General features: G+C 52.5%; 7 protein-coding genes across 7 annotated transcripts; 5 read left to right on the top strand and 2 right to left on the bottom strand.

Moving 5' to 3' along the window:
• Positions 1–821: 821 nt before the first annotated feature.
• Z518_08424 (uncharacterized protein) lies at positions 822–3,136 on the top strand (the record flags this gene model as incomplete). The annotated part of the gene is made up of 5 exons (XM_013414165.1): positions 822–1,172; positions 1,219–1,299; positions 1,358–1,998; positions 2,055–2,240; positions 2,326–3,136. The coding sequence occupies 5 exons, from the start codon at positions 822–824 to the stop codon at positions 3,134–3,136; spliced, it is 2,070 nt and encodes a 689-aa protein (XP_013269619.1).
• Positions 3,137–4,526: 1,390 nt separating this feature from the next.
• Positions 4,527–4,800, bottom strand: Z518_08423 (uncharacterized protein; the record flags this gene model as incomplete). The annotated part of the gene is made up of 2 exons (XM_013414164.1): positions 4,527–4,622; positions 4,681–4,800. 2 exons carry the CDS (start codon positions 4,798–4,800, stop codon positions 4,527–4,529), a joined length of 216 nt encoding a protein of 71 aa, XP_013269618.1.
• Positions 4,801–6,102: 1,302 nt separating this feature from the next.
• Positions 6,103–8,290, top strand: Z518_08422 (uncharacterized protein; the record flags this gene model as incomplete). The annotated part of the gene is made up of 6 exons (XM_013414163.1): positions 6,103–6,205; positions 6,273–6,523; positions 6,579–6,736; positions 6,791–7,847; positions 7,901–8,049; positions 8,131–8,290. The coding sequence occupies 6 exons, from the start codon at positions 6,103–6,105 to the stop codon at positions 8,288–8,290; spliced, it is 1,878 nt and encodes a 625-aa protein (XP_013269617.1).
• A 543-nt stretch (positions 8,291–8,833) lies between these two features.
• Z518_08421 (uncharacterized protein) lies at positions 8,834–12,736 on the top strand (the record flags this gene model as incomplete). The annotated part of the gene is made up of 1 exon (XM_013414162.1): positions 8,834–12,736. One exon carries the CDS (start codon positions 8,834–8,836, stop codon positions 12,734–12,736), a length of 3,903 nt encoding a protein of 1,300 aa, XP_013269616.1.
• Positions 12,737–13,267: 531 nt separating this feature from the next.
• Z518_08420 (uncharacterized protein) lies at positions 13,268–14,935 on the bottom strand (the record flags this gene model as incomplete). The annotated part of the gene is made up of 1 exon (XM_013414161.1): positions 13,268–14,935. The coding sequence occupies one exon, from the start codon at positions 14,933–14,935 to the stop codon at positions 13,268–13,270; it is 1,668 nt and encodes a 555-aa protein (XP_013269615.1).
• Positions 14,936–16,016: 1,081 nt separating this feature from the next.
• On the top strand, positions 16,017–19,174 carry Z518_08419 (uncharacterized protein; the record flags this gene model as incomplete). Its single annotated transcript, XM_013414160.1, has 7 exons — positions 16,017–16,215; positions 16,269–16,963; positions 17,009–17,035; positions 17,090–17,439; positions 17,490–18,010; positions 18,061–18,154; positions 18,220–19,174. The coding sequence occupies 7 exons, from the start codon at positions 16,017–16,019 to the stop codon at positions 19,172–19,174; spliced, it is 2,841 nt and encodes a 946-aa protein (XP_013269614.1).
• Positions 19,175–20,468: 1,294 nt separating this feature from the next.
• On the top strand, positions 20,469–21,605 carry Z518_08418 (uncharacterized protein; the record flags this gene model as incomplete). Its single annotated transcript, XM_013414159.1, has 4 exons — positions 20,469–20,663; positions 20,710–20,760; positions 20,817–20,874; positions 20,932–21,605. 4 exons carry the CDS (start codon positions 20,469–20,471, stop codon positions 21,603–21,605), a joined length of 978 nt encoding a protein of 325 aa, XP_013269613.1.
• Between the last annotated feature and the right edge of the window lie 1,095 nt (positions 21,606–22,700).

Raw genomic sequence — 22,700 nt, 5'->3', positions numbered from 1 at the left:
AATTGCTGGTTCGGAATGCGTACGGCCACCTTGAGTTAAGACCTTTGGTGGGAAGAGATCCAGAGCCAGAAACCCAAAACCCCCTCCCCAGACGCCGCAGCTCCCCCGCTCTTCTCCGGAGAGTGGAATACCTTCCTTCCAATTTCATAAAGAGTCTCTTCGCAATAATGACACACGCGATGGTGCGAACTTTCTTTGGCAATTCCCACTGCATCCCTCATCAGAATGGAGAATGTGCAGTTCGTTCCAACTTCTCAGACCTTTGGTGATCCCTCCGTCACAACGGTCGTCGTAGAACCCAACAATCAGCGTTCCAGGAAGAGATCTCGCATCGCTTGTCACCTATGTCATACACGTAAAGTGAGATGTGACGTCTCCGCCATAGGGACTCCTTGCACCAACTGTCGACTGGACGGTCAGGTTTGCTCAGCCAGGAACTTGCCTGCTCGGTGCGTGATACATTGGAAATCTTCACTCCGAATGCTAGGCGGCGGCAACCCGGCTTGGTCACTGGGAGGCGCGTTCTAACATGATTCTCATCTTCTCAGGCGTCCCAAAAAGGCTATCACGAAACCGACGCAACCATCGTCCACTACCCTGTTGCTTGAGAACTCTCCACCCGCGCTCGAGTCGACAATTCTAGCACCTAATTTCGAGGGTGAAGAGGCGCTGTCCCCTCCCGCATCGCCCTCAGCATGTTTCTTCATGGATGGTTCCTATGAACTTTTCGATCACCAGAGTCATGGTTCGTCGAGAACCCGGCATTTGCCGTGGTCACGCTAATGAGGAGATGAGAAGCCGGCACCGACGCCTTTCCCTCGATGTCCTTTCCATTACAGCCTTCGTCGGGCATCTTTCAGCCCTTTTCGAAAGATCTGACTTTCAATACAAGCGTGATCTTCTCCTATTATCGATTTCTCGAGATGAAAGAATTAACCCGACTCCCGCCCGAGGACGTGAGATATTTGGAAATGAAGGGATGCTTACATGTTCCAAGTGGGTCTTATCTGGACGAGTTCGTGCGGCAATACTTTCTTCATGTTCACCCTTGTTTGCCGATACTACATGAGGGGGATTTTTGGCACATGTACGCCCATAAGCGGGATGATTCACCTCGGCCTCCTACCATGTCGCTGCTTCTTTTCCAGGCAATGCTGTTTGCCGCATCCACAGTATGTCCCAGCCGGCCATTCAACTGAGGATACTGACCATGACGAGTTTGTCCCCTTGACGGTTATGAAATCCTGCGGGTTTGAGAGTTTCTACGCGGCAAGGGAAATTCTTCACCAACGAGCAAGAGTCTGTCTATCTGGCGCATCAATATCTCCACCCTCGACTTTCACTAATTCCCTGTCAGCTCCTGTATGATTTTCGAACCGAGTTGAATTTTACCGCCATCTCCCAAGCATCACTTTTGTTGTCACTTCACTGCACGCCGCTCGACGCGCACGCCAACACATCATGGTTGTCGACAGCCGTTCAATATGCTCAGGCCGACAATGCACACCATTATTACCGCCTCGCGGGCCTGAGCGACCATCAGCGGAGGCAGAAGAAAAGGCTGTGGTGGAGTTGCGTCCTCCGGGATCGCATACTCGCGGTTGGGACACGGCGAAGTATTCAGATCACGCCCGACCATTTCGACTTCAGCCAAGACGTGGTGACCGAGCAGGACTTTGCTGGTGAGATGGAGCAATCGCAAGCCTACAACTTGGAGACCAAACGGTCTCTCGTCCAAATCTTCAATATTCAGTGCAAGCTGGCGGTGGCAATGACGTCGACAGTCATGAGGATATATCCACTGAACGGTGTCTCCATCCCCGTCAAACCGCTCAAACATGACTTCCTCCAGGCGCACAGTCATATCAAGCAATGCAAACAGGAATTAACCAGGTGGGCCGAGATGGCAAAAGCACCGCTGGCATCGGGCACGCACAATATGACCACCCCACACCGTTCGGTGACACTTTATGCGGATTTGACCTATATATATTACTTGTGAGCATCACGACCACTTGAAAGCGCGGACGAAGGGCTAAACTTTTCGGACTTAGTACCACCAAAATCGCGCTGTGTAACTATGCGATGTCTCTATTGAACGAATATCGTGCCATCGTGAAGGACTTCGTATGGGAACAGAAGGCCATCAAAACAGAGCTGGAACAGAGTATCAGGACCGTCACGAGGAAAGTGATGGGTGTCGTCACTCACGGATTAGCGGGTCACCTCCCGATAAGCGCGTAAGGATCTGTTTTACTGTTGCCCCTTCTCGATCCCGCAGCCGGGCGGATTTTGACGACCCTTGAGGCTGATAAAGATCTCCAGGATCGCCTACACAGCACTGCCGCACGTTTTACTCTCTCTCGACGTCAAGCTTTCGTCCACGGAGTCCCAAGTCGTGAAACGCAAGCAACGACTGTGCTTCTATGTAGAAGTAATGAGGCAGTACGGCTTTCGCTTCGACTTCGTAAACGCCATTTCGACCATATTCAAGAAGCTCCTCCGTCAAGCCGAGATTCCTTCTCAGTCGACCGACTCTCCGACGGATCGCGCCTCGTCAGCAATAAACGTACGGGATTTCACCCCACCGTTCAGTCATCCCAAAAGTTGGGTGGACGTTCTCGATCGACACCCGCAGATCTACTTCCGATTATCATTTTCACTGGACTATTCCTTGGCCAAAGGCCAGTATCCGCGTGACGACGACCTCCCGAGCTGGATCATTGGCCCTCAGGATCACGGCCCACCAGATGCGGTTGATCTGTTGGAGCCGGTCGAAACGACCAAACTAAGAGAGGATGTTCCAACGAATATGTCGCTCCACACGGACGAGCGTTTGGGGAGGTCTCAGTTGCTTCGTGAAGAGGAATCTTTCTCATTGCCCTCATATTCCTTGATCCCGACTTGGAGCGAGGAGAACTTATTCCTCGAATCCGAAATGTTTGGACTCTCGCAGAGGCCGGGTGTATCAGCATTCGAAGGACTTGAGGCGTATTCAGACGTAAGAAGTGAGGAGGACGCAAACCATGTCATGCCAAATTCGATGCAAAATATGTTTGCTTCCGTGCCTACAGATGTGATGGATTGCTCCACACGGGCGTCACGAGTCACGGGGCTTTCTAAGGAGCAGGATTAAGATCAGGGGTATACCAAAGAGAACGCCAGTACAGAGCACGTCGATGTAGTCGGGCGAGACTATTCCTAAGCTCGTCGGTTTGGAATAAAGACGAAGTTGACCACATCGAGCGACTCCTGAACAGGAGAGACTATACAAATGAAGGGAATCGCGTCTGCCCCGTGGTGATCTGTCGCTCTGCTGGGGTAGATCCCAGTGCAGCAACAGAATGGGAAGAGCGAGAATTTTGGTCGGACGGCCAAAGAGATATTGTTCTGGACTCAACCCTGCTGCACCAACCCGCGCTTGAAGGGCCGGACTCTCTCCTTGTTCGATAATGCTGAGGTTATGTAGCACCCTGGCCATGATGTTGGTTTGACTCCGAGGGTCTGTATGCAGTGTATTGACTCTATCTGAGTGGTGGGGCGACTCCATCAGTAACTAAGTGCCATGGCCCGGTGTCGATGTAAACGAATCCACCAGCAATGCTAAGTCCGGACCGAGTTCGGTATCGGTTCGGCCGCACTCTCACACCCCTCATAGTCTCAAGTCCGGAAAGGTTTTCATTTGTTGACGGTTAGTTACGGTTGGTAAAAGGGGGCTAGCCTACCAGAGCATGACAAATATTGAGCATGCGACATCGTTTCCCCCCCACCCTGAGATACCTCGTTCATCGTTGGTGCATCGCAAGGAAAAAGGTCCGGGGAAAACCACATCGTGGTTCTTGGCTGGTCTCTTGGTGGGGTTGCCACTGCCCTGGTAATGCGGGGATGAGATCGCATTCACCTCCGTCACTTTTGAGTCTGTATGGGTTTTGGCGTATGGGCTTAGGTTCCCAGCATGTAAAACCGGGGCAAGTTCCAATTAGATTTCCCTCTCTATTAGCAACGATGGGTGCTGAGGGCGGAACACCCCAGGAGAGGTATTCATTTGTGGCGATGACCTGCAAAAGTCATCACCACTACGAGAGCTCGTTGTAAGTAGGACCTATCTAACAAATAGTAATGCCGGGTGTCCGTGTCAAGTATTGGCCTAACCCGGGTTAACCAACCACCAGCCCAGGGGCCTCAAACCCTTTCAACGACATGCCGAGATTGTGCAGATGGTCCAAGATCAGCACATTGGAACACACGGAAACCCCTTCCTGAACAACTGTGCCCATCTTCAGAGCGGGGCCGTTGACGGCGGGCACAACAGCCGTCATTGAATATCTCCCTGTGATATTCCAGGATACCACTGATTTAACAACTACAGTCGAGGGATTAGCTTGCTCCATTCCACTCCAAGGGGATATGGATACCCAAATGAAATGGCATGGCAAGATCTAGAAGACATCGTTGAAGCACCATGTGCAGGTTTTCATATCTCATATTCCATTCCATATCATCCTTTCCTCCAACCCGCACCAAATTCATTCCCTCCCCTTCCATCGTCTCATCCCAGCGCGCGATCCGATCTCGTCGCTTGGCTCTATGGCATCGGGATCCTGACCGCCGTCCGGAACTGTCTTCACCCGTCAACCTCCCAATCCACATATCGCACACTCCCAAGGTTACGTGACTTACAGGCTTGATGTCCGCGTTCGCCACATCCCACACTCCACCATGGCCGTAAGCGTCGTTCTCGAGGATGGAGACGACTTCTTCGCGGCTGTCGGCGTACACAATCAGGGCGCTGCCGGCCATCTTGGGGATTTCGCCGTCGACGGGCTGTTCATCAAGGAAGGCGCCTGGAGTCCGCCGTGCCAGTCAGAGCTTGATAGGAACAGGGCGGAAGCAAAACAACATCCAGCTGATAGTTGTAAATGAGAAGGCCCATAGCGAAGGAACCGCATTTACAGAAAGGTGAAACCCATTGATCCAGAACACCGAGTACTTCCACTAAGGACCAAAGAACAAAAGAATAAACTCACCTCCGATAGTCAACTTCCCACTGTGAATCATCGGATTAATCCCCTTCAAATGATCACTGTGTTACTTCCCGATTCAGTGACATTCTCTTCGCCTTCCCCGCAAACTGCTCCTGCCCAACCCCCCAACCCTAAGAAGAGAAAACGTACTTCCTAATCTTCATCCTCTGCCCCAAACTGCCCGGTTTATCTGGCACGACAACCAACCATTCATACTTTCCCACACTCGTAGCCATGGTCCTGGTGGTTCTCTAAACTCGCGCAGCGGAGAAAGAAAGAATTGAAGTCCTGAAGGGTGGTCTAGCAAGAATCCTCAGCTGGAGTCTTGGGTTTCGACAGTGGGTTGAAGACGAAAGATAAAGTCCACGGCTGGAGTTATGGGGGAGGCGGTAGGGCAGAGGCGTTACCGATGGTAACCGCGGATATCAATTTCGAGCTCCCGCGATTCAGAGATAAGAACAGGGAGATACCCTATCATATGGTGAGAGAGATATCGAGGGTACAGGACGACCGTAGTATCGCCGAAGGCTGAGGTGAGAACTTTGAATGCGAATGATGGATTCGGATTCCGCTGGACTTTATGATTGACTATGTCGTCGAATGGATCACACTGAGTGCTCTGTGGGCCGCTATAGCCACCACCCCGCTGTGCGTGTTTATGTAGAGTCGTCTCTGAGCACCCCTTGGTGTGCCCTCCAGTTTTCAAGGGTAGAGACATCACCTTACCTTGAGCATGTTGAATCCCGGTCAGGTTCAGTCGATAGAGACTTTTGCCGATGCCAAAGGCCTCGTCGTCGTCGTGGAGTAGAGGTAAGTGCGGTGTTGCCCTCGTAAGGGGGGTTAGATGCATATAGAATTGTATGAATTTCCCCACCGATCGGAGCGAGCCGTTTATGGAGTCACGTGGTCTGCACTGAATGTGGCCTAGCGATTGCCAACATTCTTGGCAGAAATCCACGGGGAGCATGAAGAAAAGTCAAATTTACCTTGCAAGGCAAAGGCGAAGGCTCAAAAGAAAGTGAGGAGAGAGCCCCGAGGAGTTGCAGATTTTTGCTGACCCGATCTCCTCGCGGCTATCATGTCAGGGCAGTCACAGTCATTTCTTGGGCTGGAAGGCCTTCATGTCTTCATCACGGGAGCTGCGGGGGGCATTGGCCGTGCTGCCGTCAAGGAGTTTCTCGGTATGGCTGCATTTTGACGATTTTGGATGCTTACTCCCAAATCGATTTTCTCTGACGGTCTCTTCAGCCCTAGGTTGTCGGGTGACAGCTTTTGACAGAAGAACCATTGATGTTGCACAGCTATGTTCGACCGCCGATCAAGCATCCAGGATCTTCACTACTCAGGGCGACTTGACCTCTGAAGATTCTGTCGCTGAAGTATTTCGGTCCGCGACGGCCAAATTCGGGCCGTTGAATGTACTGGTTGCTAATGCAGGAATTACCGATGAAAGTGCCCACCCTCCAATATGGGAGATTGGATCAAATCTCTGGGATAAGGTGTGGGAAAACTCCAACGCCGAGCCTGTTTGAGTCTTTTGCTCACATAGCCCAGGTGAACGGGAATAATGTCAAAGGCACCTTTTTGACCGTCAAACACTTCTTACTATCGGTGAAGAAAGCGCAGGAAGCCCGAGGCAGCGAGCTGGAGAATGTTGCCATTGTCATTACAGGTTCGGAAACGGGCAAATTCGGTCAAGAGGGCCATGCAGAGTTGGTCTCTCGGCCGTGGATGACGGGGATCGATGCAACGCTAACAGTGAGTAGGTACGCTTCTGGCAAAGCCGGCCTTCAATATGGCCTGGTCCGAACCGTCAAGAACGAAATCGTCCGACTGAATGCCCGCGCTCGAATCAACGCGGTGGCACCGGGATGGGTCAACACCGCTCTGATCGGTGATCGACTGGATGATCCGAAAGAGATGTGGGCGGAATGCCAGGCCACGGTGGCCTTGAAGAAGATTGCCCAGCCAGAAGATGTTGCCAGGGCCATGGCTTTTTTGGCGAGTCATCGTGCCGCTGGTCATATCTCTGGCGAATGTATTTCTGTCGACGGCGGGATGGAAGGCCGAGTCATTTGGCGGGAAGAACGGATCCTGTCGAAAACCGGCGGGACTGAAACGGCCTTGCGAAGTGCCACCATCCCCGCTTCACTGAGCCCTCCCCAAAGAAAAAGACGGTTACGCATCTGCCTATCTGTGGACTTTGACGCGATTTCAGGATACTTGGGAACGGGTCATGATCCATCTAATACCCTCTCAGACTATTCTGCGGGAATTTTCAGCGCCAATGTCGGTGTGGGCCGGCTCCTGCGTTTGTTCCACCAGCACGGGATTGCTGACAAGCTCACATGGTTTGTTCCGGGCCACAGTTTGGAAACATTTCCGGTGCAAGCACAGCAGATCGTTCAGAGTGGAGCGGAGATTGGGCTGCACGGCTATAGCCATGAAGGAGCGTATGCCATGACGGTCAAGCAAGAAAAGGATGTTCTGGAGAAGTGCATCGACCTGGTGACCAAGTTGCGAGGTGGCAAAAGGCCAGTAGGGTACCGAGCCCCTCTCTATCAAATTCGCGAAACGACGGTTCAATTGCTTCAGGGTCACCAATTCCTCTACGACAGCAGCATGAATGCACACGACTCCTTGCCTTACTTTTTGCCTAACCCCTTCCCTGGAGATCCCCCTCATGTCCCGGATTACAAGAAGGATGCCAGCAGCTGGATGATCCCAACACCGATCCCCAAACAACCAGAGGCAGGCTCCACCGAAGCAGACAAGGCTTTGGTGGAAATTCCTGGAAGCTGGTATACTGAAGATATGACACCGGTAAGTTTTTCTCGGGATGGTGAGGATCGATGAGTATTTGCTGATCCCGTCAGCTCGGTTTCTATCCCTACTCCGTCAATACGCAAGGTTATGTGGGCGTAGATCTTGTAGAGAAGATGTGGTGGGACCGGTTCGATTGGCTGTGGGAAAATGAGAGCTGGTTGGATGAAGAGCCTGGAAAAGGTTATGGTTCGGTGTATCCGTGAGTCAATCCTGGACCACTCGTCTCGGCGATGGTAAGCGGCAGATCAGATCACGAGAACTGACCCCGTGGGTATTTTAGGATGATCTGGCATCCAGAGAGCGCAGGGAGAGCCCATATCGTAGGCATGATCGATCGCTTCATCTCCAAGTTGGTGTCGCGGATGAAGGCCGCAGGCGAAGGCGAAATCACGTTTGAGACGATGGAAGGCGTCGCTCGAAGTTGGAAACAACGTCGATGAGAAAGATGGGAAATGGGATTACCTCAGCCTTGAACTGGCGGCAGCTTTCCCAGGTGATGCCAAAGCTGCTGACGGTAGACTGCTGATTCAGCGAGTTGCCCCAGAACGTGCAGCTGAATGGAGATAAATGAAGGGGGTCGAGTGGAGGGACAGCGAGGCACTTGGCCCAAACCAGCAAAGGGCTTCGTTACCTCTTTAAGCCTAAAAAGTCTTTCCACTCAAACGAAATAGTTTCTCATATTACCAGTCATTGAGCAGATACGTACTCATAGAGTTATCAAAATAGTTTCACCGTTTACCATGCACCGCTCTAATCTCCTTTAGATTTTCCCTTCTCTGCTTTCTTGTGATCTTCCCTCCTAAACTCTCACCCTTGCCGTGACGTGGACCGCGCCGTGGTGTCCTCCGCTCCCTCTCTCTCGTCTTCACATATTCTCCCAGTATCCTCTCTATCACTCTCTTGGCCTTGTCCGCTTCGACTCCTGCCCATCCCTCGGCCGAGTGGCCATCGTATTCTTGATGTCTTGACAGTCACAGTCCAACATGTCTAATACAGATCCTCACACCGACCGACGTCCACAGCCAGGGGTCATCCCCGAGGTGATTCTCCATGAAGCCGAGGCAGCGGCGGCAGCTGCCCAAGAGGAGGAGGACAGAGGTTCAAAAGGGGTCGATGTCCCAGGATTCCAAGGGTCTCCAGAACACCACATACGGCATCATAGGGGCGTTTCACCTCACCTAGAGCAAGTGCCGCCACCCGCTTATAACGGTTCAGACTATGGCCATTTGGATATTACCCAGAATGGCCTGGACACGGGTGCTCGAATCTCCAGTGATGGCAGAGTCAACATCAAGATCAACCAACACGGCAAAAAGCTCACGAATATACTTCTTCCGGCTCTAAAACACCAATTGGAAGTCCAGAGGCAGAAGAGCGCGCAGCCACATATTCCAGAGGGCTTAGGAGAAACGGACGGCCTCCCTCCCCCTCCTATGAACATTGTGATTCAGATTGTGGGCAGCCGAGGAGACGTCCAGCCTTTCGTGGCCCTGGGTCAAATATTGAAGAACAAATACAAGCATCGTGTGAGGATAGCCACTCATCCCACTTTCAAGCAATTTGTCACTGAAAACGGCTTGGAATTTTTCAGCATCGGCGGTGATCCCGCCGAGCTCATGGCTTTCATGGTCAAAAATCCCGGCCTCATGCCTGGTATTGATTCGCTCAAAAACGGCGACGTGGGAAAGCGAAGAAAGGGTATCTATGAGATCATTACAGGTTGCTGGAGGTCTTGTATTGAGGCCGGAGATGGCACTGGCATGCAGGTTTCAGACGACAATATGGACGCTCGCAGCTTTGACAGTGCTGCGTTTTTCGGCGTGGACCCCACACTCAAGCCATTTATTGCGGATGCCATCATCGCCAATCCGCCGAGTTTTGCGCATGTTCATATTGCAGAGAAATTAGGCATCCCCCTCCATCTGATGTTCACCATGCCTTGGTCTCCAACGCAGTCTTTCCCTCATCCTCTTGCCAATATCATTTCCTCCAACACTGATGCCAACATGGCGAATTTCGTGACGTATGCCTTGGTGGATATGTTGACCTGGCAAGGCCTGGGCGATGTTATCAATCGGTTCCGTGAAAGAAGTCTAGGCTTGGAGCCCATCAGTATCATGTGGGCTCCTGGGATGGTAAGTCGGTTGCGCATCCCCTGGACTTATTGCTGGTCACCGGCTTTGATCCCCAAACCGGCGGATTGGGGCAGTTTCATTGACATATCCGGCTTCTACTTCCTCAATCTGTCCACGAATTACCACCCCCCACGGGAGCTGGTCGACTTTTTGGACGCTGGTCCACCACCCGTTTACATCGGGTTCGGCTCTATCGTGGTCGACGACCCCAACGCGATGACCAAAATGATCTTTGAGGCTGTCCAGAAAACGGGTCAGCGAGCGCTAGTCTCCAAGGGCTGGGGCGGACTGGGTGCCGACGAGTTGGGCATTCCCCAAGGCGTCTATATGCTGGGCAACTGTCCTCATGATTGGCTTTTCAAACATGTCTCTTGTGTTGTACACCACGGTGGCGCTGGGACGACCGCTGCAGGTATATTGGCTGGTCGACCGACGGTTGTCGTCCCATTCTTTGGTGATCAACCGTTCTGGGGATCTATGACAGCCAGAGCAGGAGCTGGGCCGGTGCCAATCGCCTTCAAGAATTTGACGGCAGACAAACTGGCGGCACAAATCATGGAAGCGTTGAAGCCAGAATCACTTGAGCGGGCCAAGGAGCTGAGCATGAAGATCAAGGCCGAAAGTGGTTGTGAGAGTGGTGCCGAGTCCTTCCACACGCAGTTGCGCGCGTCAGATCTGCGATGCTCGTTGGCTCCGGAGCGCGTAGCTGTCTGGCGTGTGAGACGGACTGATATTCGTTTATCATCGCTTGCAGCCACCGTCCTCGGAAGTGAGGGTCTTCTCGACTTTTCTGACTTGAAGCTTTACCGACCTCGAGAGTATGAAACCGAGGATGGGCCTTGGGAGCCGATCTCGGGTGGTGCGGCGGCACTGATTGGAACGATTGGAAACCTCGGTATGGGAATTGCAGACTTTCCGGTGGAAATTCTGAAGTCGTTGAAGACGGCCTCTGGGGAGCTCAAAGAGATTCATGAGAAAAGAAAATCGGCCAGCGGAACTTCCACTCCGGTTGTCAGTTCTGATCACCCATCAACCCGGGATCTAACTGCGATGGCGACCGCCCCTGACGCAGCACCGTCCACCCTCTCCGCAGAGGTTCGCGAAATATTACGTGCTGAGACCATGCCCTCAGCTATGTCGACTGTCATGTCGCCTGATGGGACCGCGAAATCTCATCATCACCATCGTCGCTGGTCACGCCATAGATCTCGGTCTGGTTCACCCAAGCCGAACGATGATCGTACGCCCTGTCCTGGTGAAGAAGTCGGCCAAGTGTCATTGGAAACTGCAATATCCGGTGCAAAGGCTGTGGGAAGGATTGTTTCCGCTGGGATCAAATCACCGATGGACTTCACATTGTCTATGGCCAAAGGGTTCCACAATGCACCGAAATTGTATGGTGATGACACCGTACGTCGAAATGATAAGATTGTGGACCTTCATTCTGGGTTGAAGACAGCGGGCAAAGAATTCGGATATGGATTCTATGACGGCATTACCGGACTCGCCACTCAGCCGATCGCCGGAGCCAAGAAAGAAGGTGCTGCCGGTTTCATCAAGGGAGCAGCCAAAGGTCTAGGAGGCCTGGTTTTGAAGCCAGCCGCCGGTATTTGGGGACTTCCAGGGTATACCGCGAAAGGCATTTATGCAGAAGTTGCCAAACACTTTGGTCGCTCGGTGCAGAACTACATCATTGCAGCTCGAACGGCACAAGGCTTCGAAGACTGGAAGAACAGCACTCCAGAAGAAAGAGCAAGAATCGTCAATGCTTGGAAAGACAGCAAACTGGAGATTCGGAAAGGTGGAAAACCTGATGGAAATGACCAGGTCAGAAAAGAAAAGAAACAGAAGAGCAGCGGCCAGGTGAAGGGCCAAGGAAAATTCTGTCCGTTTGATCACGATACAAGCCATCGCTTCAAGCACAGCGGTTCGTTCTCGAATCTAAGCCCTTCTCTCAACTTTGGTAAGACTAACTCCGGGGAAGACGCCGTATTGAGTGATCATGAGCACGCCATCCGGGTGTCAGTTAGCGCGACCAGTACAGGCAACCCCGAACAGGATGCTATGATTGAGCGAGCATTGCGAGCCAGTCTGCTGGAGTTACAAAGCCCGAGTGCGAACAAGCATGAAGACGAAGCGTACGAGTCAGCCATCAAAGCCAGCATAGAAGAATTCAAAAAAGCACGAGCAGAATATGCAGAACGTGCACAAGAGAGCGGCGTGATATCTACGGCAGAGGAGCTGTCCGAACATGATCATGAGCTCGAAAGGGTTTTGACACAAAGTCTCGAAGAATACAGGGCCTCCCAAGCCGCCCGGGGAGGAATTGAAACCCCAATGCAAGATCATTGGAAGGATGATAGTGATTCTGGAATCGATACCGATGATGACGAGAACTTCAAACGTGCGATAGAGGAGAGCAAGAGGCTGCACACTGAGAATGAACAAAAGAACAGAGAACGGACGGACTATGAAGCAGGTCCGATAAGGAATGGAAACGGGCCTGTGGCTACAGAACCATCTGATTTGGCGGAAGATGAGGAGCTGAGACGTGCAATTACTGCGTCCGAGCAAGATGAAAAGGCACGCCAGGAGAACTTGACGAAACAGAAGACGGAGGAGGAGATTGTGATGGAGTATGTCAAGAAGCAGAACTTGTTGGAGGAAGAATTTAAGAATCAGAACCAAGGCAAGAATGTCACTGCTGTGATTGCGGATGAAACGCCTGCTCCTACGACAGCAACGACGTAGACATGGATTCACGTGGGCGACTGAGACGATGTCTTCTATACTCCTCTTTGGGCTTCATTTTGACTGTCATTTACCGCTTGAGCACCGATGTCATGTCTATGACGAAACATGATCAAATTATTACTCCCGCTGAAAGGGATAACTTACACTAATGAGGGAACATTGGAATCCATGGCTAAATAACATGACATCTAGCAACCACGACCATGAATCTGTGCAGATTGTTGGTTTTCGTGAACCTCTTAGATGCACACATCCCCCCTCCCCTTTGGCAGATATCACGTTCTCATATTCTCTAGCTAGCGGTCATGAACACTGCCTGGCTGTTAATGTAAGGGAGAGAGAATATTTAATGATCAATAATTAGTGAGAGAAACGAATGTGTTGCCATCGAGTTGGGGTCTTCGATCGAGGTATTCAAATTACATGGTTCTATGCTATGCTAATCGTGATCGTAGATTGTATTATGGGTTACATGAATTACGGTGATGCTTCGCTGGGACGACCCCCCAAATGCCAATCGATCAAAGTTCAATACACGCCCAACGGATAGGATGAGGGGATGTTATTCAGCGGCGTGATGCTCGGAACTTGAGTCATCGCTCTGCTCACTTCGACAATGTCATTCAGTCTACCCGTCACGGGCATCTTGCGCATGTGCATTCTATCGTCAATCGCCTTGGCCACGCCCAGGAGGTTCCCTTCGGTCCAGGGCAACCCGTAAATCTCCATGCCGATGGGGATGCCGATCGGTGCACTTGCCGTCGCGGGCGAGAAGCCAACCGGAATCGTGACAACAGGGTCGCCTGTTAGTGCCGCGAGGGGCCCGTTGCGGCCGGTCTGCGACGGCGAGCCCACGGGCACTACGAGGTTCTTTTGTTCCGGGTAGATGAGGCAGGTGAGGTCGTTGGAGAGGAGCGTCGTGTGGACGGCGCGCGTCAGATTGGCGATTTGCGATTGTCTGGCGAAGTAGCTGATGTTGCTGGTCGAGGAGACTAGAGAGGTTTCGATGTACGAGTACTGTGTGGGGATGACGAGGAATTGAGGGTCAGTCGGGTTCGGCATGTAGAGCTGGGCCATGTTTAGCGGGCGACGGCCCTGGAGGTCTGGTGAGGATAAGTAGTTGGTGAGTAATTCGCGGTATTCGAGTCGTTGCACGTCGATCTCCGCACCGATCGCTGTGATGTTGTAGGTCATGGGGTCGTTGATGCTGATGACCGTGGCGCCTTGGGCGCGGAGCAGCGAGATTACATTGTCCATGGCCCGGTTGACGGGGTCTGTTTCGTCGCTGCGTGTCCGGTTGAAGAAGGACTCGATCACGCCGATGCGTGTGCCCGAGAGGTTCGACGCGTGGCCTAGAGTCAGGAATGTCGTGTAGTCTGTCCCTATGACAGAGGGCGGGATAGCCGACGTCGCGTTGTCGGTGGCGTCGTAGCCCACGGATGCCATCACGGTCAAGGCTGTTGCGATGTCCATTAGACAGCGGCCGAAGGCGCCGACCACGTCCTGGGTGTACGTGACGGGGAGGACTCCTGCGCGTGATATGAGGCCTCTGGTCGGCCGGAAGCTGAAGAGGTTGTTGGCGCTCGCGGGGCTGCGGAGCGAGTTGGCGGTGTCGGTGCCGGTGCCGAGTACTGCGAACGAGGCGGCGATGGCGGCGCCGGTCCCGCCGGAACTTCCGCCAGGCGTGCGTGAGAAGTCATAGGGATTCAGCGTTTGGCCGCCTAGGCTGGAGACTGTGAGGCCTTCGAGAGCCAGTTCGTGGAGGTTGGTTTTGCCCAGGATGACGGCTCCGGCGCGACGAAAGGCCGTCACAGTGGCACTGTCGTGGGTGGGCATGGACGAGTTCAAGGCCAGACAGCCGCCGGTCGTGGCCATGGGGAGGGCATCGTAGTTGTCTTTTAGGAGGATGGGGATGCAGAAAAGGGGTCCCGTCGCGTTGCCTCGTGAGAGAGACTCGTCAAGGGAGTCGGCGATGTCCAGGGCATACGGGTTTAGCGTGATGATGGCGTTGATGCTCGGGTTGAAGTGTTCGATTCGAGCGAGAAAAGCGCTGACGATTTCTCGGCAGGTTGTGAGTCCTGCGTACAGGGACGTGTGGAGCGATGAAATTGTTGCTTCGCGCACGTCGACGGAGAGTGTTTGGGAGGACGATAGAAGAGGAAGAAGGAACAACAGGAGGGTTTGGAAGACGTACATGTTTGATCTTGGCGAGTTCCTCCTCGATGAGGGAGAGTTGGGGTTGTGTTTCTATAATCACTGGCACTCCTGGGAGGGAAATGATCATATCGGAAATGTTCTTTCGGCCATTGATATAAGACCGCGCTCAACGCATTTCGCAAGACAAGGTTCCATGGCAAAATCGCCACTGCTTCTGGTAGGAGTTGCGCGTAAGGAAATGCCCACCTTGTCCTCGTCACGGGTAGCGGTACAAAGATGTACAGGACGTCCGACCTTCCAGATCCAGGTATTCAGGCCATCTGAGCAGAATTGCGGAGGCAAGAGGGCCTAGAGGGAAGTGAGACCGGATGGCAGGAAGGACAATGATTGACAGAAAAGGTCGAGGATATCCGAACCTCATCTTATCGGGCAGAGAGATGCTCCGGACCAAGGAAGAATCAAAGTTGTTGATGTCCGAATAAAGTCAGTCACGTGGCGGGCGGCTAGTCACGTGGTCGTGTCGTTCTCAATGTCCGCGCCCCTTCAATCACGTCGTCAGCAATATCAGCTCTTCTTGGGAATACAGAAACATCGGCTTTTATGAATTCCGCATCCAGTGTAGATGTACATCATCTTCTCTCGCGTATGCACGCAATGGTCTGGTGCCCTTCTCTTCGGCACATCACCGGGCGAGCTCGATGACACCGCTTGGCAATATCTCCAACGTCACTTCGTCCCTTTGCCTCTTTGCTCCTCATTCTTCCCTGTTTTGAAAACTTTCGGAGCATGAGGAGGACTCCTAGTCAGGAACGATCCCGCCTCCATTGGCTCTTGTCATGCTCTGGCCAGATGCCTCCTCCATCCGCGACTCCTACTTTGTGGGGTAGCCCGAGCTTTCATCCGCTGCTTTAACTTTCGGGTTCCCTTCGTCAATCTATGCGACTGGTTGATCTGATCGGACCACTTCTCAGCAATGTTACTCTGGGGAACATTTCCCGGGAGGGGAGTCATGGGAATCTAGTTCTTCTTTATTTGTTTTTAAGCGTCGCGATCGCGATTGCCGTGGTCCGTTTCACATGGTCCCTGCCATATCGTTCCCTGTTGTATCTATCATTGCAACATGGTTGTGATTCCCATCCTTCTCGCCTTGTGGGCCTCAGGCCTAGGTGCTGCTCAAAACCCATGTCCTGGATATACGGCTACCAATGTGGAGCCGACTGAGCATGGCTTAATTGCCAATCTCCACCTCGCTGGTCCTGCTTGTAACGTCTACGGCACAGATTTGCCCAACTTGACTCTCTCAGTGGAATATCAGACCGGTATACGGACTGGGTAGCGATCGATAAATTCGCCTCTACTAACTCGTCTTCAGCATCGAGGCTCCATGTCATTATTCAAGATCAAAACAGGACCGTCTATCAAGTCCCCGAATCCGTCCTGCCTCGCCCTAATACTACTAATGCGGTCTCGGCATCGGACTCTCAGCTGCAGTTTACCTACACCGAGGATCCATTCAGTTTCGCCGTGTCTCGTCCGGGCGGAGAGGTCCTCTTCAATACATCCGGCTCACCCATCATTTTCGAGTCGCAATACCTCAGGCTCAGAACCGCGTTGCCCAATGACCCCAACTTGTACGGCCTCGGGGAGCATTCTGATCATTTCAGACTCAACACCTCCAACTACACCAGAACTCTCTGGTCGCGAGACTCGTATGCGATACCTGAAGGAACGAATCTGTATGGAAACCACCCCGTATACATTGATCACCGAGGTGAGAATGGCACTCATGGTGTGCTGCTTTTGAATTCGAATGGCATGGATATCAAGATCAACGACACCGATGGTCAATACCTTGAGTACAACACGTTGGGAGGCGTCCTCGATTTCTATTTTGTGGCAGGACCTTCCCCCATTGAAGTCTCTCAGCAAGTGTCGGAAGTGGTCGGCAAGCCAGCCATGATGGCGTATTGGACTTTTGGTTTCCATCAATGCCGATATGGGTATCGAGATGTGTATCAGGTGGCGGAAGTGGTCTACAATTACAGCCAAGCCAATATTCCCCTGGAGGTGAGGATTTCTTCCGGTGAAGACGACATTGACTAACGGGTACAGACCATGTGGACCGATATCGACTACATGGTCAATTCTGTTTTCCCCCATGGCCCCGAGCCGAACGAACTGACTGAGGTGTAGGATGCCCGAAAAGTCTTCACGTTGGATCCGGACAGATTCCCCCTCCCGAAGATGCGGGAGCTCGTGGCATACCTCCATGCCCACCAACAGCATTACATCATGATGGTGGATCCCGCAGTCGCGTATCAAAACTATTCGGCCTTCAACCATGGCCGAGAGCAGGACATCTTCATGAAAAATGCCGACGGATCGATTTTCGAAGGCGTGGTCTGGCCTGGAGTTACCGCTTTCCCGGATTGGTTTCATCCGGGAACTCAAGACTATTGGAACAGCGAATTCGACACGTTCTTCAGCCCTGAGACCGGCGTGGACATCTCGGCCCTTTGGATTGATATGAACGAAGCTGCCAAGTACAAAACGTTCGAGAAGGGTCTGAATTCGTCTACTGACTCGGTCTTAGTTTCTGCAATTACCCGTGTTCAAACGCCAGCGGGTATGCCGAAGAGAATGGATTTCCCCCCGAGCCACCACCGGTGAGAGAGGGCCCTGCCATTGTTCTCGAGGGCTTCCCACCCGACTTTCAGCCACCAACAAACGCCAAAAGACAAGACACGACCACCGGCACCATGCTAGGCCTTTCGGGTCGGAAGCTCATTAACCCTCCATACACCATTCGTAATGCTGCCGGCAGCCTGTCCAACAAGACATTGGATACAAACCTTGTTCACCACAACGGGCTTGTCGAATATGACACCCACAATTTGTACGGCACGATGATGTCGTCAGTTTCCCGCGCAGCACTTCTCCATCGACGACCAGGAGAACGACCGTTGGTCATCACGCGAAGCACATTCCTGGGTGCAGGCGCCCACGTGGGCCATTGGACCGGTGACAATGTAGCGAACTGGGCCCAATACGAAATTAGCATTTCAGACATGTTGAATTTCGCATCCATCTTTCAGGTACCCATGGTTGGCTCTGGTGGGTCGGTTCCTCCGCTTTCAGGGGATGAAGTTGACGGGAATATCTAGACGTATGCGGATTTTCGGGCAACACGACTGAAACCCTCTGTGCGAGATGGATGATGCTGGGGGCTTTCCAGAGCTTCTACCGGAACCACAATGAGTTGTGTCCCCCTCCGTTTCCCCCCCCCCCCCCCCGGTCTGAGAGGTTTCTGACAAAAGTCCCAGGCTCGGTAGTATTGGACAGGAGGCATATCGCTGGCCTACCGCGGCTGAAGCCTCGCGTTACGCCATCGACATCAGATATCGTACCTTAGACTATCTTTACACGGCCTTTTACACCCAGACGCAGACGGGAAAACCTCTTTTGAACCCCATCTTCTACCTCTACCCAGAGGATGCCAAGACGTTTGGTATTGATGCGCAATTTTTCTACGGGGATTCCATCCTCGTGTCCCCGGTCACAAAGGAGAACACCACGACGGTAGATATTTATTTGCCTGATGATATCTTCTACGACTGGAACCACGGTTGGTCTCCCGTCCGGGGAAATGCCTCTGCGGTGACTCTCTCGGACGTCAACTTCACGACAATTCCTCTGCATGTTCGGGGAGGCAGCATTCTTCCCCTGCGAGTACAAAGCGCTAACACGACGACGGAACTGCGCAAGAAAGGCTTCCATCTGGTGATTGCCCCCGGAATTGATGGCACGGCCCATGGGTCCCTCTATCTTGACGATGGATTGATGATTGAACAACCCAGCACGACGTTCATCAATTTCACATACAACAATGGGTCTTTCTCGATGTCCGGCGACTACAGTTATGCGGTGAACGTCAGCATTGAGAGAATGAGCATTTGCAGCGTTGCTTCAGCGCCTCCATCAGTGGACATCACCGGCCATGAGTCGACTTTCACCTTCGACAATACCACTCAGGTGGTCACGATCGACACCAGCATCCCCCTATCTCAGGACGTCAGTTTCCAGCTCCCGTCCTCACAAGCTAGCTCTATCACACCGGGAACGGGCATAGAACAATCGAGCGGGAATGGCACCCAAGGAGAGGGAGGGTCCAGAAGTGAAGGAGGAGAGTCGGCGGCTTCTCCGTATCTCGGATCTGACGTAGGGTTCAAAGTGTTAGCGGCTCTGCTAGCTGTATCAGTCATTCAGATGGCATTCTAATGAGCCATCTCAGACGCCGAACCGTCAAGAGAGCCGACTAACTCGGGGCGGGCCACCCAATACGAAGAAGCGGTGAACGACAGATTTGACGTCGGAAAGATTCTTAGGATCCTGGCGGCCCGATGGAATGGTGACAACCTTGTTTTGACAGCGGATGTTGAATGTGGCTGTCGACGCCTCTCTTTCTCTCAGGTAATTATCAGTAATGAGCTATTTTCTTGTGAGCGCCCACAACTCGGTCCATCAAAGATGCGTTCCCCAAAAGTCTCGGCTCTCAAATGTGCCGTCAGGCTAGATTTTCCCTCGGAGAGCGATGAATGGAGAGGCCCAGATCGCATCCCGGCGTGCTAGAAGATACCCTCATTTTATACATATATATATCTATCAAGCATTGGCTTTGAGAAAGCTGATAGGGGGATCTCACTTCGACTGTTATCCTTTCATTGGCAGTTTCATTCGGAGCCAACGACCCTCGGGACCAGAGCTAAAGTATACCAGCGACTCGCCGGGGCATTTCTGATTCGAGCCATCCGGCCGTGCCCTTTGCTTCTCTCCTCCTGGTTGGACATTTATTTTCCACTTCTCACTGGAGCCAGCTGCAATTAGGTTGTCTCAGGTATCACCAGAATCAGTCGCCCAAACTTTCGAACCCAGTGCCGTCCCGAACAGGGTGCGGTTGCCCACCGGAAGACCTCGCTTCCAAGGTCACATTCTTGGAGAGAGGTCGTCGGCGATGTGGACACACTTGGAGAACGATAGGAAAAGCACGTCAATGGCGGGGTAAAGTAGTGCCATGATGTGTTCGGGTCTTTGAGTCTTGACCAGCTACAAAGTGGGCATTCTCGTTTTCTGCTCATGCATCAGCCCCATCCCGTGTTCTTTTCTTGCCGGCCAACTAACTAAAATGCAAACCCGGTTCGTTCGCCTTACTTAACAAACTGACAACTCATCCATCCGCATTTTCTCCTGCACATGCCGCCTGCCTGTCGCCGTTGCAGCCCAACCTGCTACCCGTCCACGATGCGTCGGCCACTGCCGCCGTTCTGAACTGCCGCAACTGGGAACCTGACCTGTCCCTCGTTGCTGTCTGTGCTCGGAGTCACTCTCCCTCTGGTCTATCGAGTCTGGATCCGCATCATCTTTTCAAGCATGCTCATTCGGCCCTACATTGCCTTCTCCCTCGAATCGCCTGCCTGCGTTGCGACCGAGGTCCATCACGAGGTGGACAATCGCTGCTTACAGCCTTTTCCCGTGATCCTCGCCGAAGACCGACGCAACTTCTTCGACCGTCAAGATGTCCAAACCACCTTCCAAGTCCAATAAGAAAGTCAAACGGGACGATAAGAGTGATTCTGAAAGCAGTGATGATGATCTGCAGCCGATTCACTTCTTTGTCCCCGGCGAGAACATCAACGCCGCTGTTCTTGTCGAATATATCACTCAATATGTCGACAGCACCGCGAAAATCACCTCAAGTCATCATCCAACTGTGAGGGCTAGACGATGGATTCATGACTCGTATTGACGACTACTAGGACAGATCCCGAACCGGCTTCAACGTCCTCGCAAAGAAAACCCTCAACGCCGTAAGAGCCGATTCCGGCACCGTTTGTCTGGCGCGGAAACTTACTCTTCCTTCCAGGTCAGCCTCCGCGATCTCATAAACGATTCCAAGGACTGGGATCTAGAAACACAGAGCAGTATGGGTCCACCGATTGTGGAAAGAGAGATGGAGGACTCCTGCTGACTCGCTTCAGAAAAATTTCGGAAAGACCCATATCGATATGCAGATTCGGATACAGCAAGACGGCGAGCCCGTCAGGGTGCATCAAAAGGTGGCACGGATCGACCCCAGCGCCAACGCCGGGAGCGCGAGGCGTCATTGGAGCCGGCCGAAAGTCATCGCCGCGATAGAGTCACCAGTCCACCGAGTATGAGTAATGTTCCCGCCCAATACAGCCAGTACCCGTCTTCACAGCCTCACGACTTCTCGAGAAGCACGGGTGGATATTATCAACAACCATCCAGACCGGAGCAGGGGCCCAACACTTATCATACCTATAACATTCACGCCACGTCGTACAGCGCCAATATCCCTGTGAGCGCCAGTCAATATATGCAGAATCCATATCCCAGTAGTGGCGGTTACTCTCAAATCCCCAACCCCGATCCCAGCTATCCACCACCATCATACGAACAGTCCAACACGGGGGTCCCGCCACGACCTCGACCTTTGCCTCCAGGCCATCCGGATCCGGACATATTCGACCGCGAAGACAAGCCCCGGATTTCGGATACCATGGACCATCCCTCTTCACGACAAGGGTCAATAGCTCCGGGGGAAGAGTCGGGTCGGTCGTATAGTTCTTCCCAAAGTCGTCGACCAGCAGCTCATGACGAGATGATGCGAAGGTCCGGTCACAGAAGCTAGCGGTTGCTGAACGAGAGGAATGACCCCACACTACATCAAATTGTGAGGTCAAAACAACAATGGATGCAAGGCTGACTTGCATGTCGATGAGTCCGACATCTCCCCGTCGAGGCTGACTCCGGAGAAAGCCATCACCACCACTGCAAGCGTTCCGCTCATATCCAAAATTTGCAGGACATGTTTTTTTAAACTTACCTCCCCTGAGATAAAATAGGGATTGAAGACCGTCAGGCATCGTTATGTTCTTGTCAAGTATCCGGACCACTACAGCGGTACGGTCAATCGTGCGTTGGTTTGCAATGCCTTTTTGAATTTTTGTAACTCAGCAGCGGCGGCAGCAGCAGCAGCTCGGCCAGATAACCATAGAAGGGATGTCAACAGTGATCGTCAATTTGACAGAGCATGGAGGGAAACCCAAGATGGTGCCTTTGGTGGGGGGAGTTCCAGCCCAGAGAGAGCAGACATGTCCTGGTATATCGGTTCTTTTCTTTCGTTTTTCATTTCTGCCTTTCAAAGCAGATGTCTTCCTAATAGAATCCGGGGCTCTTAAAGGGATTGGGGCATCACGTGCCAACAGGCTGATGTTGGATGGACAAGGATGATGGACTTCCCGGGGTTGCTGGTCCTTTTGTTTGGGGAGGGCTGACGGAGGAGAAAACAACATGGGCTCGTTACACCCAAGATCTGCCCGGCTATGGACAAAAATCCCCCACATAGGATCAAGGAGGTCTCGATGGCAACCCTGTTGCGGATAATGTATGGCATCTCATCCCATTGGCGACGCTTCCCCTGCATTGGTTGTACATACATATTTTTGATCTCAATTTCCGAACACGTGAATTTCGGTATTTCGGTGCGTCATGACGAGGGACAAAGCGTGCACTAGTGATGCCGTCACCCCAAAGAGCAGCAATCGGCCCTGTCTGCTCAGTTCGCAACCGTATGAGACGGGCAGCACGGGCATTGGCGATAATCGAACGGATCTCGAGTAAGTCATGTGACTGTGGATGGGCAAATAGGCAAAATGGACATGATCGAAGTGGATGATGAAAGCCTCTTGTGCAGCCCGACACGCCTTGAACTATTTAATATCAA

The sequence above is a fragment of the Rhinocladiella mackenziei genome (genome assembly GCF_000835555.1).
Source record: "Rhinocladiella mackenziei CBS 650.93 unplaced genomic scaffold supercont1.6, whole genome shotgun sequence".
NCBI classification, from domain to species: Eukaryota; Fungi; Ascomycota; class Eurotiomycetes; order Chaetothyriales; family Herpotrichiellaceae; genus Rhinocladiella; species Rhinocladiella mackenziei.
The sequence above is the reverse complement of the archived record's forward strand: the minus strand, read 5'-3'. Positions and strand labels throughout refer to the sequence as shown.